The sequence below is a fragment of the Coniophora puteana genome (genome assembly GCF_000271625.1).
Source record: "Coniophora puteana RWD-64-598 SS2 unplaced genomic scaffold CONPUscaffold_6, whole genome shotgun sequence".
Taxonomy (NCBI): Eukaryota; Fungi; Basidiomycota; class Agaricomycetes; order Boletales; family Coniophoraceae; genus Coniophora; species Coniophora puteana.
The window spans coordinates 257,942-275,381 of record NW_006913058.1 but is presented as its reverse complement, the minus strand read 5'-3'; the positions used below and the strand labels follow the sequence as shown (position 1 = coordinate 275,381).

The 17,440-nt window shown below is 50.2% G+C and overlaps 5 protein-coding genes across 5 annotated transcripts; 3 read left to right on the top strand and 2 right to left on the bottom strand.

The window, feature by feature from the left end:
• Positions 1-106: 106 nt before the first annotated feature.
• CONPUDRAFT_153514 (uncharacterized protein) lies at positions 107-3,048 on the bottom strand (the record flags this gene model as incomplete). The annotated part of the gene is made up of 2 exons (XM_007770230.1): positions 107-927; positions 981-3,048. 2 exons carry the CDS (start codon positions 3,046-3,048, stop codon positions 107-109), a joined length of 2,889 nt encoding a protein of 962 aa, XP_007768420.1.
• A 389-nt stretch (positions 3,049-3,437) lies between these two features.
• On the top strand, positions 3,438-7,898 carry CONPUDRAFT_137095 (P-loop containing nucleoside triphosphate hydrolase protein; the record flags this gene model as incomplete). Its single annotated transcript, XM_007770229.1, has 14 exons — positions 3,438-3,641; positions 3,687-3,749; positions 3,807-3,856; positions 3,907-4,297; positions 4,347-5,031; positions 5,082-5,410; positions 5,460-5,835; positions 5,887-6,027; positions 6,079-6,251; positions 6,301-6,954; positions 7,008-7,127; positions 7,177-7,290; positions 7,346-7,589; positions 7,645-7,898. The coding sequence occupies 14 exons, from the start codon at positions 3,438-3,440 to the stop codon at positions 7,803-7,805; spliced, it is 3,705 nt and encodes a 1,234-aa protein (XP_007768419.1). The 3' UTR covers positions 7,806-7,898.
• CONPUDRAFT_104043 (uncharacterized protein) lies at positions 7,842-14,147 on the bottom strand. Its single transcript, XM_007770228.1, has 11 exons — positions 13,843-14,147; positions 13,139-13,761; positions 12,764-13,083; positions 10,196-12,714; positions 9,383-10,143; positions 9,295-9,332; positions 9,166-9,242; positions 8,649-9,115; positions 8,459-8,598; positions 8,027-8,404; positions 7,842-7,978 (listed from the first exon to the last, which is right to left on the bottom strand). The coding sequence occupies exons 1-11, from the start codon at positions 14,055-14,057 to the stop codon at positions 7,949-7,951; spliced, it is 5,568 nt and encodes a 1,855-aa protein (XP_007768418.1). The 5' UTR covers positions 14,058-14,147; the 3' UTR covers positions 7,842-7,948.
• Positions 14,148-14,431: 284 nt separating this feature from the next.
• On the top strand, positions 14,432-15,589 carry CONPUDRAFT_165206 (Translin; the record flags this gene model as incomplete). Its single annotated transcript, XM_007770227.1, has 7 exons — positions 14,432-14,494; positions 14,548-14,638; positions 14,692-14,904; positions 14,968-15,047; positions 15,107-15,202; positions 15,277-15,348; positions 15,407-15,589. The coding sequence occupies 6 exons, from the start codon at positions 14,432-14,434 to the stop codon at positions 15,340-15,342; spliced, it is 609 nt and encodes a 202-aa protein (XP_007768417.1). The 3' UTR covers positions 15,343-15,348; positions 15,407-15,589.
• Positions 15,590-15,767: 178 nt separating this feature from the next.
• Positions 15,768-17,246, top strand: CONPUDRAFT_137092 (uncharacterized protein). The gene is made up of 7 exons (XM_007770226.1): positions 15,768-15,875; positions 15,932-16,160; positions 16,206-16,276; positions 16,327-16,639; positions 16,706-16,753; positions 16,814-17,006; positions 17,058-17,246. The coding sequence occupies exons 1-7, from the start codon at positions 15,833-15,835 to the stop codon at positions 17,163-17,165; spliced, it is 1,005 nt and encodes a 334-aa protein (XP_007768416.1). The 5' UTR covers positions 15,768-15,832; the 3' UTR covers positions 17,166-17,246.
• The last annotated feature ends 194 nt before the right edge of the window (positions 17,247-17,440 follow it).

Sequence of the window (17,440 nt, the reverse complement as noted above, 5' to 3'; positions counted from 1 at the left end):
ATCGTACAGCTCATGGCGACATGGCGTTCTTCGTTTGCATAATAGGCTTACATGCATGATGATGACATCGTTGACATGCTAACACGGACAACATATATATATTAACCTACTTGTGGAGAGATCGGTCCTTCCGAGCAACTGTGGTACTTCGCCCCCTCCTGAGCGGGGAAGGCGGATTACTCGACCGAGCACGACCAAGAGATGGACCTGGCGTTTGAGCTCGGTCGCCCTTGGGGGGAGGGCCTTGTACCATCTCCTCAAATTCTTCGTCGCTTTCGCTTACGATGCTCTTCTCTCTTTCTCTACCAGAGGGGGGTTTCGCTGGCGTTTTGGGAGATTTAGCTCTTGGTGGAAGAGCCTCGTCTTCAGAATCAGACACATGGCCTAGCTCTAGTATGTGTGCTCGCTTGCGGTCATCCAGCTTGAAGGAAACTCTACGTCCTCGAGACTGGCTCCTTCCGCGAGCTATTGCGGGGCGTCGCGGAGGAGTAATGTCCATGTCAGAAAAGGAGACCGGGTCAGTAGCTTGGCCAGGCATGACAGGATGCGGAGGGTAAGGTGGGTAAGGGATAGGATGGTAGTAAGGTGTTGCAGAGGCGGACGAGTCGAGGGCAGATGACGAAGGAAAGGTAGTCCCATTGGGGGTGTAAGGTGGCCAGGGAGTAGGTGCATTGTGGGGCTGTTGTTGTCCTATATTCGCGGACATCATATATGACATTGTGTAAGCGAGCAGCATCTGTGCATGCATGGGATCAAAGTGGCCTGATTGTGGCGGGGGTGGTAGCACTGGGTATCCTGGGTATCCTTGCATTGGGGGTTGAGATGTCGCGCGGTTCGTGGGGTCTGAGAATGGATAGGGGTGAAATTGCTGGAAAAGTGCTCGAGATGGTGAACGAGAAGCAGATCTGGGTCCCGAGGAATAATCATCTGCGCCAATGTTAACAAAAAAAACTCTGAGATGAACAAAAAAACTCTCATACCTAGATCATCCGTCGCTGAGCTCGCGGGCGGAATGTCGGTTTCTCGTTCAGCTCCCGTAGATGATTCGTTAGAAACCATCCGTTTGCGCTTTTTGACTCGAGAGTTGGTATCAGAAGGACCCGGTGTGGCTCTCTTGCCACGAATACCCCTCTGCTCGGGTGTTGCAGAATTTTCAGGGTCTACGGCCTTCTGCTTCCCCTTACTGCTGCCACTGCCGCGAGCAGATTTGGGGGGCAGTACCACGGGCGACACGGAACGCTCGGTGTCCTTTATCCTTTGTTTCCCTTTGTTGCGAGTAGACTGCTGCTCATTTTGGGGAGTTACAAGATTGGCCGTGTCGAGAGCCTTCTGCTTCCCTTTATCCTTAGCAGATATCCTGTCTCGGTCATCTACTATATAATCAGCCAGTTCTTCATGTGGTGGAGGCATCGATTTCCCCCGAGGTTTGTGAGAGATGACAACTTCAGGTACAAGCTTCCCCTTCGGTATCTTCTTCGGGATAACATCCTTCGTCGCTGGGGGTTCCTTGGTCCCGGATGCTTTCTTGATGCTCTTCGGTACTTTCGCAGGAGTTGGGCAAGGCGCCGACGGGGTAACTGAGGAAGTAGGCTTCGAGACAGGAGATGCGGGAGTCTGTCGCGATGGAGGAGCTTTGCGCGACGTTGATGCAGACGGGATGCTAAAGGTGGTCAAGAGTTCTTCATGTGCCAATGTGTTGTCAGTAGCTGCTGAGGAGGAGCGGGGAGGGGTATGAAGTTGAATGTGAGATGCGCGTTGATGGGGATCTGCTTGAGGGGCAGGCGGAGGCGACAATGATCGTGATGCACGTTGAGACCGGAAAGGGGTCTTGCTTTTTGCCCGACTAGATTTCCGCAACGGAGGTCCTTTAGGTGTATTAGGCACAGATTTCGACTTCGCCCTTGGTGGTGGGGAAGGAAGGGGAGAGAATCGAATTGGCGACAGCCTCTCTGAAGGAGGTCGAGGAGTTGAAGGCCGAGAAGGATCCGAGTCAGAGTCAGACAATACGATCACATCTCTCTGCGTCTCCGAAGCATTCGTATCTCCTCCTTTGTTAACATTATACACCGCGTTAAATTCGTCATTCTCCCATATCCCGAGTTCATCGTCAGATTCGTCGTCTTGAGCACGAATGCGGCTTGGAGGTGTTCGTGCGGATCGGGGGATGGCATGGGTTTGGAGCATCTCGTCACTGTTGTCTCTGGACGAGTTTGGAGATTCCTTGGGTTTATTCACGTGAGCGGCATTCTCCTGAGCCTTGTCCTCTGGTGTTTGCTCTTTGGCTTGCTTGGCTGCAGAATGCGCCTTGGCTTTCTTTCTAGGTGGCGCATCCTCCAAAGCTTTGCGGAGGTTACCAATATCCTCCAACGACATCTCAATCTCCCCTTCGCCCCCAATTAGTTCCTCGCGCTCTCGACGCAACCGCTCTGCCTCCAAGAACTCGCTGAGGTCATCTGCATCCGTCGTAGCAGATAGTGGCGGTAGTTTCTGGAAGAAACGCGCTTTGAGCTGATCAGACAGTCCGGCGGTGGCGGCGGCACCTCGAAATGGACCAGGGGAATCGACGTCGTCCGTGTCACCATCCTGGCTCTGCTCAGCGTCAGCTTCCGTTTGAGCATCATCATTGTCGCTGTTGCTCTCCTCAACCTCTGCTTGAGCGAAGCGTCCTATATTGTAGTCCCTCGAGGCGCCCTTAATTACACCACAATCTTTGATGATGGTTCCGGAGACCAGATCGACAATGTCGTCTTCGTCGAGACGTTTGTTGTAGCGTTCCGCTAGTTGGTTCCATACATTGAGGACGCGGAGAGTTGATGCACGACGCGCAGAGTCGATGTCCTCCACAGCAGTCGAGGTTGAAGATGACGCGACAAGCGTGGATGATGCAGAGGATGTCGAGGAAGGAGTACCCGCGAGTCGGGGTCGTTTTATGGGCGGAACGCGGTCTGTCATTCGCGAAGTGACGGGAGGAGACGCGGAAGGAGTGATTAATGAACGCGCTAAATGATTATGTTTAGGCGTCCGGTCGCGACTTGACGAGTCCGCCATTGTCGCCGAAGCAGAGGAAGAGAATATTTGTGAGAAGGAGGGGTCGCGGCGCTCGCCAGTATACGCGAGACGAGAAAGTCAACGGTAGTGGCTGTGTAAATGATTCAGGTACTTGATCCCTACAGTAGCTCTCAATACAATGATGTCCGCGCTTGAGTTTCTTTAATTTTATTGTACTCATGCAGGCGACGTTATGTTACAAAAAAAAATCAGAACAAATTTGAACTTCAAATTGGCATCCGAGGTATTTGGGTGGGATCTTGTTTGCTGAGTATCGACGTGTATCGTACACCTTGCGAAATCCTGTAGCCCACAGATAGGGGCGTTTAACTAAATGAAGCAACGTAAAGCTATCACACAGATTTCCTTGGTCGACCAGTACTCCTGATATGCCGCTCGTTCGCCAACCAGGCTATAACCACGCAGCTCGCCAGTCTACTGCAGGATCAAGAAAGAAAGGAAAGCGCAAACCCAAAGGACAAGTAGTGGATGTTCAGTCCTCATCGGGAGCTTCTGATCCCAATGCCGTTGTGCATGTCCCAAAAACTCAAGAGCAAAAGGATCGAGAACGAAAGGAAAAGCTTGTACAGGAGGTGCGTATATAAATCCCGCTTTGCACACGTCATAAACTAGCGCAGCTAGCTGCACAGTCCGAGTCGAAGGTCTCGGTCAAGAAACGCAAACGTCTAGAGAAATACATAGTACGCAATAACTGCTAGATTGTGATACACTATGACCTCACCATCATCAAAACACAGGACAAAAAACTCGCACAAGAGGAACGCGTCAAAATCATTGAGAAGCTCGCGTGCGTTTTATCTTGATCGTTGTCACGGTTCATTCCAACTGGTTGGGCAGGAAATCGCAAGAACAAACTTCCTCTCTGAACCTACAATCTTCGTCCACACTTGGTACCGGAAAGGCCTCTACCAACCAAGTTCGTTTGGACAAAGCAGAGGACAGGGAGGTCCGAAAAGCTCTCGATGGGCGTACAAACAGGCGCAGACGACAGCCTGACTTCAGCTATCATGCTGCGGTGTCGTCAGAAAGCGAGGGCGAGAGTATGGAGGGCATCTCGGACGCCGAGGACAAGGAACTTACGCGTGAGGTTGTAGTGGTGGATGCAACTACGGGACCTTCAACCTCGAGGGTGGTTTCTTCTGCTGCAATTGGGAGTGCACTCAGAAGAAATGCGGACGGAACAGTGGCTACACCCAAGATTGTTCCTAAGAAAACAAAGGGCGTGAAGGTGCGTCACGACGCTGGCCTTGTCTCTCATTGTGTTCTCAACGATACAGAGTGCATGGGGACGCCGAAAGCAACCATCGCAGACCGCCCAAGATTCGGATACGTCGTTTGACAGCTCCGACTCTGCTAATGACACAGATCACGAGTCCCAAGCATCAAGCAGTACTTCTGAAGAAACTGGAGAAGACGGAGAAGTCGGGGACGAGGGCTCGCCTTCCGCACAAAGCGAAAACGACAGTGAATCGGCAAGCGAATCCGAAGAAGAAACCCATCCCGCTCCATCAAAGCGCAAAAGCTTCAAGGATTGGGCAACAAATCAGCTGAGCATGGCCAAGGGATATACCCCAACCTCGACAGACGAAGCGGTATCCTTAGCGCCTGATCTCATGGCTATACCTGTACGGAAGAGGCGGAAAACGTCTCATGACGGCGAGATGCGAGGACCACTCGGCGAAGACCTCAAACTTGCGTCAACATCTTTTGCAGCTCATCTGCAAGACTCGTCAAAGCCTTCCGAATCTAAGAATGTTAAAAAAAAGAAAGCTGTAACCGTGTCTCGACCTTCTGAGGTTGAAGACGCCCGTATGCTTCTTCCCATTCTAGCGGAGGAGCAGCCTATCATGGAAGCCGTTCTCCTGAACCCAGTGGTTGTTATATGTGGTGAAACTGGCAGTGGTAAAACAACACAATTACCTCAGTTCTTGTACGAAGCTGGCTTTGGCGATCCGGACGGCGGTGAGTCTGCTTCTGTCAATTAAATTGCCAATCATGCTCAAGATTGGCAGACAATCCTGGCATGATTGGTATTACACAGCCGCGACGTGTGGCAGCCATGTCAATGGCATCCCGTGTCGCTCACGAATTGTCCCTGACCTCATCGAAGGTATCATATCAGATACGTTATGACGCAACTGTGTCTCCGTCGACGACCATCAAGTTTATGACGGATGGTGTTCTGCTTCGGGAGCTCGCTACCGACTTCTTGCTTACTAAATACTCTGTCATAATCATTGACGAGGCACATGAACGCAGCATGAACACTGACATCCTCATTGGTGTACTCAGTCGGGTGATCAAACTTCGTGAACGGATGTGGACGGAAGGAAAGGCAAAAGTAAGTCAATTGGAGTCTCAAATACCCTTCTCATGTTGACGTGATCTAGCCTTTGCGCCTTATCATCATGTCTGCTACCTTACGAGTCAGCGATTTTGCCGACAATACTACCCTTTTTGCTACCCCTCCTCCAGTGATAAATGTTTCGGCTCGTCAGCACCCTGTCACCACGCACTTCAGTCGCAGGACCGTCAGTGACTATGTCGGGGAAGCGGTCAAGAAAGCATCTAAGATCCATACTCGGCTACCGCCAGGAGGCATTCTCATCTTCCTCACAGGCCAGAATGAGATCAATGGGGTTTGCAAACGACTAGAGGCTAAGTACGGAAGACGGGCCATCGAGGATAGAAAAAATAGGAGGCAAGCACCGCCTCCCGCCGTGCCAGAAATGCAGGAGGTCGAAGGCGGAGTCAATCCCACGGAAGGTAGGATTCGCGTCATAACGGCATGAGCTGCCCTTAATAGCTTGATACTAGTCGATGTCGAGGCTGAGGAAGTCAACCTGGGGGTGGAAGAGGCCGATCTCCACTTTGAGCTGGACGATGATGAAGGGGGCAGTGGCTCTGACTCAGAAATGGGAGATGATGAGATTATCATTGACATGAACGAAAGCGAAGGCGAGAAAGAGTGATGCCTTTATTGAACTCAATATCTGACCTCTCCAGCAGTTCCGATGCATGTGGTACCGTTGTATTCGCTCCTTCCCAGCGAGAAGCAGATGCAGGTCTTCAAGCCGCCACCAGCGGGTCACCGTTTAGTGGTTGTGTCTACGAACATTGCTGAGACATCACTCACAATACCAAACATCAGATATGTCATCGACTGCGGCAGAGCAAAAGAGGTTGGCCCATTTGTCAACACTGCGGAATATCGTTCTGACCGACCCAAAGCGCAAGTATGATGTCGCCAGCGGTATCCAGTCTTTCCAGGTAGGCTGGATATCAAAGGCTTCGGCAGCTCAAAGAACAGGTCGTGCAGGAAGAACAGGCCCGGGTCACTGCTACCGGTTATACTCGTCCGCACTCTTCGAACACTACTTTGACGCCTTTTCCCAGCCCGAGATTCTTCGGACACCGATAGAGGGAGTCGTATTGCAAATGAAAAGCATGAATATCGATGCCGTTGCCAACTTCCCTTTCCCCACCCCGCCGTCTCGGGAGTTGCTCAAGAAAGCAGAGACTGTTCTAACACGTCTTGGAGCGTTCAGCAGCTCAGCCATTCCCGGAGGGAAATCAGGACACGTCATGTCCACGGTAGGCGGAAGCATTACTCCGTTGGGCAAGGCGATGGCTTTGTTTCCTCTCCATCCGCGCTACTCAAGAATGCTCGTGAGCGGGCAGCAACATGGATGCCTCCCTTATGTGATATCAGTCGTGGCTGCACTTTCCGTTGGTGACCCCTTCCTTGCAGAAGATGCTGTCAATCATGATTCGGATGGTGAATACTCGGATGATGAAGACGGTCTTGGTCATATACGTAGGGCAAAAATTAGAGAAAAGGAAGCCCGTAAAATCAGACGGCGAGCTTTCTTTGAATCGCAGCAGGTGTGTATCATAATTGCTCCGATCATGGATCCGTTCAACCATGACTTGGGCAGGTACATGCGTCTCTTGGCAAGTCAACGAGCGATATCTTCCGAATACTTTCTGTGGTTGGTGCGTACGAGTACGCTGGCGGGGGCCACAGATTTTGCCAGGAGCACTTCGTCCGTCCAAAGGTAAGATCGGATGACTTCATTGTGAATTAAATCCAACAGATATTTTCAGGCAATGGAAGAGATTCACAAGCTACGTGCACAGCTGTCCAATATCGTGCAGATCAACTTCCCTGGCACGGACGCCAAGCTAAATGCTAATCTGCGACCGCCGACTGACCAACAGGTTCGGAGTTTGTCTTGTTTGAAAACTAACGAAATGTCTCTGACAGTCACCTTAGCTCAAAGTCATCCGTCAGTTAATAGCCGCGGCATTCATCGACCAAGTTGCCATCCGAAAAGACCTTGTGAAGAAGGAAACAGCGACCGGAGTCCAATCGTCGACGACGAAGGGCATACCATACCGCGCACTCGGAATTGACGAGGACGTCTTCATCCACCCTGCTTCCTTGTTCGCGGATCGGTCGCCGCCTGACTACGTAGTGTTCCATGACATCGTTCGAACATCTCGCCCGTGGTTAAAGAGTGGGTTGCATATTTCGCTTTTTTGAGAGCAACTTAATGATATTTGTTTCGACAGCTCTCACTGTCGTCAATGTTGCGTGGTTGTCTGCATTAGGCAAGCCATCTCTATGCACATTCTCAAAACCTGCAAAAAATAGCAAAGGTATCTTGATGTCCATTCCCCACTTCGGGCCAGAAAGATGGGAATTACCCCCTGTGAAGGCGGAAGTTGTCTAAAAGTATAACATTGGTGTTAATGATTGATACATATACATACTGTAGTACTCAAACTGGTATCTAGAATGTGTAGATGAGGAGGTCTAGGATAACATGGGCAGATGTCTGGCTGTTGAGATAAGTGCCAAGTCCAATATGGCGTATTATGAAGGTTTGGAAGGACCGCCTTGTGGCTGCTGCTACGTCAGCGAGCAGTGAGAAGGAAATGAGGTGATGGTTACCTTTTTCTTAGGAATGAAGATGCTTCCTTTGTCTTTCTTGAACTTTTTCACTGGGGGCGGCTTTGGCTTAGGCGCCTCATTAGGCGGATCATTGGAGAGATCTGGACGTGGGCGTTTCTTCGATTCATCTATGGGAGGATTAGACAAGGGCGGCTTGTCCTCATCCATCGGAGATGCATTTGCGTTCACCGAGACCGGTTGCAGTCCAAGAGGAGTACTGACACTAGAACCCGCTAGCTGCTGGGGAGTAAGTAGATTAGGTAGTGGTGGAGGCGCAGATGGCTTATTCTCCGCTGAAGCCTTCTGCTTGGCAGGCTTAGGAGTAGGATGCTGAGATGGCTTCGTAGCACCTGGCGTTGTAAAGTAAGAGGGGCCAACCTGTAGGAAAGGCGCTGAGTTGTGCTTCAAGATAAACCTAGCATGATCGCGTACATCAGTCAGAACATTCCTCGTCCGTGCATCTTGAATGATCTGGCGCCAGTTCGAATCGCTTCGCTCAAGGGTTGCGGCGTTCCCGAGGATAAACAGGGATGATTTAGCACGAGTAATCGACACGTTCATTCGACGGACATCTTACAAAACGTTTAGAGAGGACAGATTTGTATAAATGATAGAAACTGACCTGACAAGAAACCCACTGATTGCAAGCCAGGGCCAGCTCGGACACAAGAAAGGATAATGATATCCTTCTCTTGACCTTGAAAGCCATCCACGGTATGGAATTGGACCTTTCCCTTGATGTCTGCTCCGAAACGTTGCTCAAATGCCCGCTGTAGTTCAAGGACTTGGCCACGGTACATGGAAACCACGCCCACTCGGAAATCGAAGTCGATGCCTTTATACTCGGTTCGAAGGCGGGAAAACAATGCTACGGCCACTTGTGATTCGAGGACATTCTTCAGCGACCGTCCATTGCTCTCACTTTCTTGGCCTTTGGAAACGTTGAAGAAGCGATAGGTGCCAAGTAAAGGGTTGTCGTGCCAAACTTGTCGTGTTTTCTCCGCCATACCAGGTCCATCCTGTAGACGGCCTTGATAGAAAATCCGACTCGGTAATCGACTGATATCAGGATGCATACGATATTGTATACTTTGTACTTATCAGTCTGCATTCGATTGAAGCAGTAAAGTGCAACGTACCTCAAAAGGTGAACAGCATCTGGGCGATGTTTCTGAAGCCTAACAAATAGTGATTGATTGTATAGATATTTGCACGCCTGCACAGATTCAGTAAGGCAAGGTTCCCAAGGAATACAAGAGTCACATTACGTCTTGAGAAAGGACGGTCGGAGGCAGCTGCTGAGGATCTGATAAACATGTCAGCTAACAGATTGACGAAACAAGGATCGACATTTGCCTCCTACGAGAATGCAGCGTGCACAAGGGAATTTCAAGGGAATAAGGGAGCTTAGCTCGATAGCTTGAGCAGCCTCATCAATGATCACCATCTCGAACTCGAGCTGTTCAATGGTTTCATGTCCCGCACCAGACAATGTACTGCAGATCACATCGGCTTCTTGAAGAATTTCAGCCCTAAATCGTCGTCTGATAGCGTCCAGCGTCCGGCTGTCCGACTTCTGCTTATCCCTGAGTCTGTCAATTTGCTGTGTCAACGTCAAACGGCGGGAATTCAGCTTCTTAATTTCTTCTTCCAAGGCCATTGTCCGCGCAGTATTGTCGTGTACGGTTGCTAGCTCCTCCACCTTCACTTGTTTTGCATTCTTGACCGACTCTATTTCAGCCCGAAGAACGTTGATCTCGTTTCCAGACTCCTTGGACGTGTTCTTTGTTCCGGGGCTGTCATTGATCTTTTGGTCGACAAGGTAGTCGAGAGCAATGTCCTTCACACTCAGACCCATGGCCTTCTCCGTACCAATACGGACTACTTTGAGGGAGGTGTTCCGAACTTGCGGACCACGGAAACCATCCTTTAAGCGGTTTGCCACTTCGTCTATCGCGGCGTTACTTGGGGCACAAATCAACACTTTTTGAACAGGCGCCTTGTCAGCGTTAGTCGAAGAGCGACCGATTTGAATGGAAGTGGCGGGTCCACGTCGCTTGGCTATGAACCCTTCAACCAAACCGCAAATTGTCGATGTCTTTCCTGTTCCAGGCGGACTAGTTCGCATCAAGCACGGTTCGAAATACTATGTAACAGTGAAGCACTTACCCCTGGATCAGCGCGAAACCATCCGCCGACAAGGATCCCAATATTGCCTTGGCTTGGGGCTCGTTGATCTTGTAGGTGTTCATCGCTCGTTTAACTTCATCTTGGTTCATCCTCGGTATAGGTTTGATAACAGGGTTCATGATAGTTGAGAAAAGGTCGTAATAGGGAAGCGCCATGAGAGCTGCGTATTCTCTGTGCAGAGTACTCAAGCTGAACACTTTTCTTAGCTGCCAAACGGAGTGAATCTGTAAACCTGGATCGCTCGAGCCATTGGGAATGTAACACCGAAGGGTGACTTGAGAGCCGAAATGGGTACGTCTGTATGATACAGCTTTTGCGAGGATGCACTTCTTGTTGCTAGGATGCCGAAGGAGAATGACGTCCATTTCTGTAAGCCGCCAATCCTTTTGAACCATTTCTGAGATAGATGCCTCCATGTCAACAAAGTCATCTATGAAATGCCGTGAGGTTATCTTGCATTCGTACGATTCTTCTCGCTCCTCCTTTGACTGAACAATCTGGGCCCAGGCTTCAAGCAAAAGTAAAGGCTCAAATGTTTTGAGATATTGACGATGGTCTATGAACTTATCGCCGACATGGAATAAATGGGGTTTGGACCCTTGGTAAGGAGGTTCAGGACCTTCATGGTCGTAATCCCACGCGAGAATAGCTCGGTGAAGACCAGAAATATCCGGCTTCATACGGAGTGCAGCTTTCCGAGCATCGTCCCGTCGGCTCAGACGATCCAACATGGCGCTTTGTCCCTGATTAGTGACGTCCAGCATCTTGACTTGTCTTCGGTGAGTAGGCTTAGCCACCTTGGGCGACTTCTGGAATTTCTTGCCAAGCGATGCCAGGCCTCCGGCCTCTGTCTCGCTTTCGTCGCTAGACGTCTCTGGAGATGGTGGTCTAGGCGGACGCACGGGCACAGGGGGACCTCTGGGTGGTACTCTGACTTGGACCTCGGGTATCCCTGTTTTGCCATGGGCAACATCCTTGAGGGTATCTGAACGGGTGGGCAGCGTCCCGACGTTCTGAGTACCATTCGGCTTCGTACTCGCTTTTATGGATGGTTCTTCGGTCTTCTTCGTCTTGACGGCAGGACGTTCAATAATCTCAACCTCGTCATCACTATCGAATGAGGCGATAGCATTCTCGAGCTTGGTCAACTGCGCTGCATTGAGACAGGTCTTGGGACGCCCGTCGCGCGGTTTGCGAGCGTCTTCAATATGCTTGTTGAGCTTGGCTAAACCCGTATCTGGAGGAGGTACTCCCGTCTTACGGAAGACGTCCAAGAGAGACTGGATGAGTGCAAATGCCTGATGCAAAAGTTCCTGGTCCGAAAGGCGAAGCCATCGCGCCAACTCAGGGAGGACAGGCTTCAAGTCGTCAATCATCTTCTTCCCAAGTCGGGACAGAGCCCGTCGCTTGCCATTAGGAAGCGGTGGTTCATTGCTAACAGACAACGCTGCTTCTTCGATGACCCTGCGCTGCTCGAGCAAGTCCCGTCCGAAAATAAGAGCGTCTCGCAACCAGACTGTCATGTCCTCCACCTCGAAGTAACCTGCCCATACAGGAATACGCTGAAAAATGACAGTAATCGCCCTCGTCATCAGGTTCCAAAGTTGCGGTAACTGTAGTCCCGGACTGGGCTTGTTACGTGGCTGTAAAAATGATCGTTCGTGTAGGAGACCATCCGGGGACGAGCAAAGGACTTCAATGATGTCGGTAAAACACTGCACGAGTGATTTGGACAGGCTGCAGGCCTCAGCCACCAGGGGAGAGAAGCTGATAAACTTTTCAAGAAAGGAGTGTATGCCCGCGAGAGCGCCATCCGGCTGGTTCTTGAGGAGCGCACGTATGCAGTCCAAACGTCCATCGACATCATAAGCCTGGCCAACGAGAGTCTTGGCAGCAGCCTGAAGGTCATCGATGGGAGACAACATGATCACCATGACATTCTTGGTGAAGTCATGATCAGCCAAGACGCTAGTGAGCTGGGTCGGGTTACTGTAGTTGGAAACCCGAGAGATGGCGTCTAGTAGCCCATCCCGCATAGCAGCCAAAGAAGCATTTACAGACTCAATTGCTGCTTCCATGTTGGGTTTTGAAAGGACTGGCTTGTAAGCGTTCTTCGTCAAATGGTCAAGATGCGAACTCTCGGCGATGATCTTGATGACAGCTGTTAGTGCATCAGCGTCGTTGCTCTGAAGGCTTCCATATACTCTTTTCCACATTTGACGACGGATTTGGCAAAGACAGAACTCTCTTTCTCGCCCGGCAAGGACCCTGCATGATATGTCGATGGCGTCGCTGACCGCACAAACATCTCTAGCAAGAGTCACAGAGACAAGTTCGCGAGCGCTAGCTCGGGCGGAACCCCACTTTGAATCTGAGAACTCGCGTCTGAACGCTACATTGATAAGTTTTTCCCCGTGGATGTCAAGAACGCTGGAGAGAGCAGTCCTTCTGCGTGCATCGCCTTCGTCTTGATGTTTTCGGAGCATGAACAATATAACCTGAGCAAATCATGAGCAATCGGAGTACTCCCCTCACTAAATTCCTCACCCGGGAGGCAGCCAGCATCGTCACGGGGCGTGCTTCCTGAAACCGTTCATGCTGGAGCTCTTCACAGAGAAAATCTACGATCTTCGATAAAATGTTACTGAAGACTCCAGAGTCCGGCACGCTGTCAAGATAATCTCCGAACCAAGAGAGGAACCATGGCTTTTCCTCATGTGCTCCATTGGAGATCAGCTCGGAGAAAGACTGATTGTCTTTAATGCTGTCGAAGACAACCTGAGCGTAATCGGGTGCTTCGCCTTTCCATAATTTATTCTGAAGGCGCTTCATCAGGAGAAGGAGGCAACGAAGGACAACTGAGAAGTCTGTAAAAGGGGTGCACTCTGAGATAAAGTTGACCAAATAATTGAGTTTACCAACGTTGGCCGATATCGTTCACATGGCTAATCACGACACGACGACATTGTCGGCCAAGCTCATCCTGAGCTAACACGTCGCTTGGTATAAGCCGGAGTATAAACGTGAACCCCATCCACAGTTCGACTGGGTCCTTGGAGAAGGGGAAAGAAGTAAAGTTACCGCTGTCAAGCGAGGGATAGGCGAAGTTGCCGACAGAACCTCCATTGGCGGTGGTAGCCAGAGCAGCCAGGGAGATCCCCAGTGACTCCTTGTATGGAGCTACGAAATGGTTCGTAGGGATGACTTTACTTGAGACAGCACCACGGGACCAATTCCTAACCTCAGGAGATTCGTCCATCATCAGTGGAAGTAAGCCAGCGGGTGGCACGTCGGTATTCCATCCCTGCACTTTGGGGCAGGAGCGTACCAGAAATAACAAGGACGCATCTTCTAGAAACTTCAAGGAAGACAATGTGTGATAGAGGATAGGGCCGGGAATGCGGCTCAGAGTATATGAATCCAGCTGCGTGTTATTAAGAACGACGCCTATGCCACCAAGGGCTTCTTTGACGATGAGGATTTCCCAATTGGTGAAGCTTTGATAAAATTTATCCAGTATATCTGGCTGAAATGCTCCGAAATAGCTGACAAAGCCGTCAGTTTAGCACAAACGTCGAACTAGAACCTGGCGAAAAGGCATGATGTAGGACACACTCAACACTCACGTGGTTCTCGAAGACACCTTTACAACATTCAACATTTGAACACATTCACTGCACCCTCCGAGGCAGAGCTTGAGCTTGGCTTTCCATTCATTGACTTGTGCGCTGTCGTATGCAAACAGCCGGAGAAGGAACGTAGCGGCTTCCACGACGAGAGGATCTGCCTTACTGCAGAACCAGTGAAGGACATTGTCGGCAGGGTGGGTATCAACTTTCATTAGGTAGCGAAAAACGGGAACTAGGACATTATCGGAGCCATCCGCAGTATTGACTGGCGTGTCGCGTAGGTGAGCAAGTAAAGATTTGACGCGAGCGGCATCGGTAGAAGGGGCAGTCATGTAAGTGGTCCAGGGATACCAAGTATTCACAGCCACAGCCGTTGACTGGGGAGTACTTGGAAGGCGTAGGATGGAAAGACTCGGGCCTGAGACACGGTAGTTTGCGCGCCCACGACGAGAGCAGTCGAGGAGGAGGAGGAGGTAATGAAAGGTCACTGTCGATCCGCTGCCAAACGCGAGAGGCGCGTCGGCTATAATTGGGATTACATAACACGCGCCGACTTGATCTCTTCCCTCTCGGAGTCTCGGACGTCATGGATCATCAAGACCTCGAGCACCTCAACGAGTTACTGGAGCAGGACCTTGAGATAAGGGAGGTTCGTTCCCGCCGTAGTGACACGAGAAACTGCCACCTCTAAGCACTCTGCAGAAAATTAGGGAGCAAGTGGCCGAACTGGACAAAAAAACGCGAAACATGGTTGGCGCGCTCAGCAAGATCCACTCAACCCCCTCGAAATCTAGTTCGCATCTTTATCAGAATGGAGATTTTTTCATGACTGCCCGCTGTCTGTAGTTCCTGCTATACTTGACTCGGTCCGCCCTATGTTGTCCAGTTGTCAGGAGACTAGCACTGCTATGGCTGACATCATTCCACCCAATCAATTTTGGAGGTGGAAAGACATGTGGACCAACTCTTTGCGGACTGCAGTTTATGCTGCCGCTCTCGTCGAGTACTTGGCAACTCGCAATCTGATACCTCTCGATGACGTCGCCAAAATCCTCGGTAGTGTGTACCCTCATATAGCTCCTTACAGCAAATGAGCTCACCAGAGAATCTCATGTCGCGTAGTCAAAAGCGAGTGGAAAGACAGATTCTCTTTGCCAGTGGAGGATTACCTACTGGGCCTCATCACGATGGTCAATGAACTGGTATGCAGAAAATTAAGCTCCCGCTATATGTTGAGGCTGATCTGCATATGCAATGGTAGTCCCGCTTGGCTGTTAATGCAGTGACTCTCGGCGACTATGATGAGCCCATCAGGATCTCATTGTTCGTCAAAGAACTGTTCGCAGGGTTCTCCATGGTCAGTCTGTGAGCGCCACCTGGTCACTAGTGACTAGTGGCTAACGATTACCTTGCACTTGCTCTGACCCGTAGCTTAACCTGAAAAATGATACACTCCGCCGAAGATTCGACAGTTTGAAATATGACCTCAAAAAATAGAAGAAGGTATGTTCCTCTATTAAGTATGTGTGTCTATAGATGAAACTGACGGTAAGCGTTATAGTTGTGTATGATGTTTCTCTCCGAAAACTTGCAAACCCTGGCGATCTCGCGAAGTAGAGCTCATTTGTCGTTTTTGTGGCCAATGAGAAAATGGCAGTAGAAGTATGCTTGCGGTAATTTGTGCGATCCACTTATGCACAGCGTCGTTGTCGTGGTGTACTGGATGCAATGCAAACGTCAGGATGTATGTCCCAATTAAGCGCCGAGCACGAGGCCCGTGTCCCTGAGAAGCATCACAACGAGGACTCTTACATCACTAAAAGCTCCGAATATTCCGCGACCACTTAGCGCCGCAAAAGGAAGTTCCAGTAGTTACACAAGTTCGACCATAACCATCGCGTCCACTACTGACCTGGCCTCCTGGTCGGTGCAGAACGGTCAGAGTGTACCCATACCTTACTTTACTCTATCATTCTCTATCCGTAATATGGACCGAAGACGGGGGTCCGTGCGACCAGCGTCATCCGAAGGTAAGTAAACCACGTGCCTCGCGAAGTGATCCCGCGTTGAAAGTGTCATCCCGCAGAGGTTCAGTGTTGGACACAGGCGTCCAATTCGCTCAGTTCTCTTTCAAATATTTATACTGCTTCAAATAGCGTTTCATTAGAGACAATAGCTCGCGCTAATAAGCTGCTTACGTCGTGGCCCCCTGAAGACTCCTCGCCCGGAGAAGGGTATGAGTCAACCAAAGCGAACTATAAGCGCCTATCATCCGCCCTTAAAGAGATTAAAGAGAACAGTGAAAAAGAGGAAAAGTAGGTTTATTAGCGTACTGTAGAACTCTGACTGATATTTCTCAGGATTATTAAGGAGGCCATCGAGCAAATAAGCGTCCTCATTGCTCTGAGGAAAGCCTCGGAAGACTTTCCAGGTTGGTTCACTCTCTCAATTTAAGGACCATGATTCAGAGGAACTGTCTAGAAAAACGCAACAAGAGACCACGGCCGTCATCTCCACCAGCTAGGGGAGGCACGCCTCAACCGGGAAATGGGCGTGCATCACTGCATTCAAATTCTACACGGGGCTCTGTCGGGCCAACTCCTGCCATACCCTTCTCGCGTGAGCCAAAAGCTCGAAGGGAGGCGCTAGCCAAACAGCTTCCTTTGCAGGAAGGACGGAAAGTAGCCTTCCATCCGCCGTCGGGGAAGACGGCCGATGGTACGAACACTGATGGGGACGAAAATACCTGGATCCTTGCTGTCATCACAAAATGTATAAACCAAGACAAAAATCGGTAAGAAATATATGGGCCTTCGTCGTAATTTCTCTGGCGCTCTGATGTCTGGTTATGTACTCTCAGGTACGAGGTACAGGATGTGGAACCCCAGGAGGACGGCCAACCTGGATTGTAAGATACTGCCTCTAATACTGCAATCGGGTTAGTTGATCCTGATCGCACCCTTTTCAGACGATACAACACTACACTGCGCGCGATTATACCCCTACCTGATCCTAACGTGCAGTCCAATAACGCTGCACATTTGAATGCCTATCCGGAATTTTCAGCGGGGTCTACGGTCATGGCTTTGTATCCAGATACAAGTTGCTTTTACCGAGCTGAAGTGATTGCCTCTCCAAAGGACCTTGTCCCTGGAGGAAGAGTAAGGAGCGTTATTTTGTGAAGTTTCTTTTCGTTGACTGTGCTCCAAAAGGCGACTTCTTCAAAACATATACCCACGTATAAGCTAAAGTTTGAGGATGATGACGACCAAGAGCACTCGGTGCAAGCACAGTGGGTTGTAGAATGGCCTGGAATATAGATACATCTTCCTTGTTTCTCTTTCGGACACTTGGCTACCATGTACTGTATTAGAGTGATGTAGTATGATCATTGATTCCACGACCATGCTCTCTTACAGCGATGCGGACGTTGGGTGTGCATGTGTTATTTTTGGAAGCTGAACGGAAGGCTCCGGAACTTGCCGGCGAAATGACGAAACTGCCAGGGGTTACTCCCTTACGCCCTTGCGTCAAGTCTTAGAACATGGCCGCGTGTCTTCTGGATTTTTCTCGACCACAGTACGCCTGTGTATAA

What these genes read in the sequence shown, in the direction of transcription:
- CONPUDRAFT_137092 (XM_007770226.1), top strand. Translation starts at nt 15,833, where the DNA reads ATGGACCGAAGACGGGGGTCCGTGCGACCAGCGTCATCCGAAG. An exon ending in GCGACCAGCGTCATCCGAAG is followed by an intron (nt 15,876 to 15,931) that starts GTAAGTAAACCA and finishes GTCATCCCGCAG; the next exon opens with AGGTTCAGTGTTGGACACAG. An exon ending in GAGGACGGCCAACCTGGATT is followed by an intron (nt 16,754 to 16,813) that starts GTAAGATACTGC and finishes CACCCTTTTCAG; the next exon opens with ACGATACAACACTACACTGC.
- CONPUDRAFT_104043 (XM_007770228.1), bottom strand. Translation starts at nt 14,057, where the DNA reads ATGAAAGTTGATACCCACCCTGCCGACAATGTCCTTCACTGGTTCTGC. An exon ending in TGTGAACGATATCGGCCAAC is followed by an intron (nt 13,084 to 13,138) that starts GTTGGTAAACTC and finishes CCCCTTTTACAG; the next exon opens with ACTTCTCAGTTGTCCTTCGT. An exon ending in CGATGCTGGCTGCCTCCCGG is followed by an intron (nt 12,715 to 12,763) that starts GTGAGGAATTTA and finishes TGATTTGCTCAG; the next exon opens with GTTATATTGTTCATGCTCCG.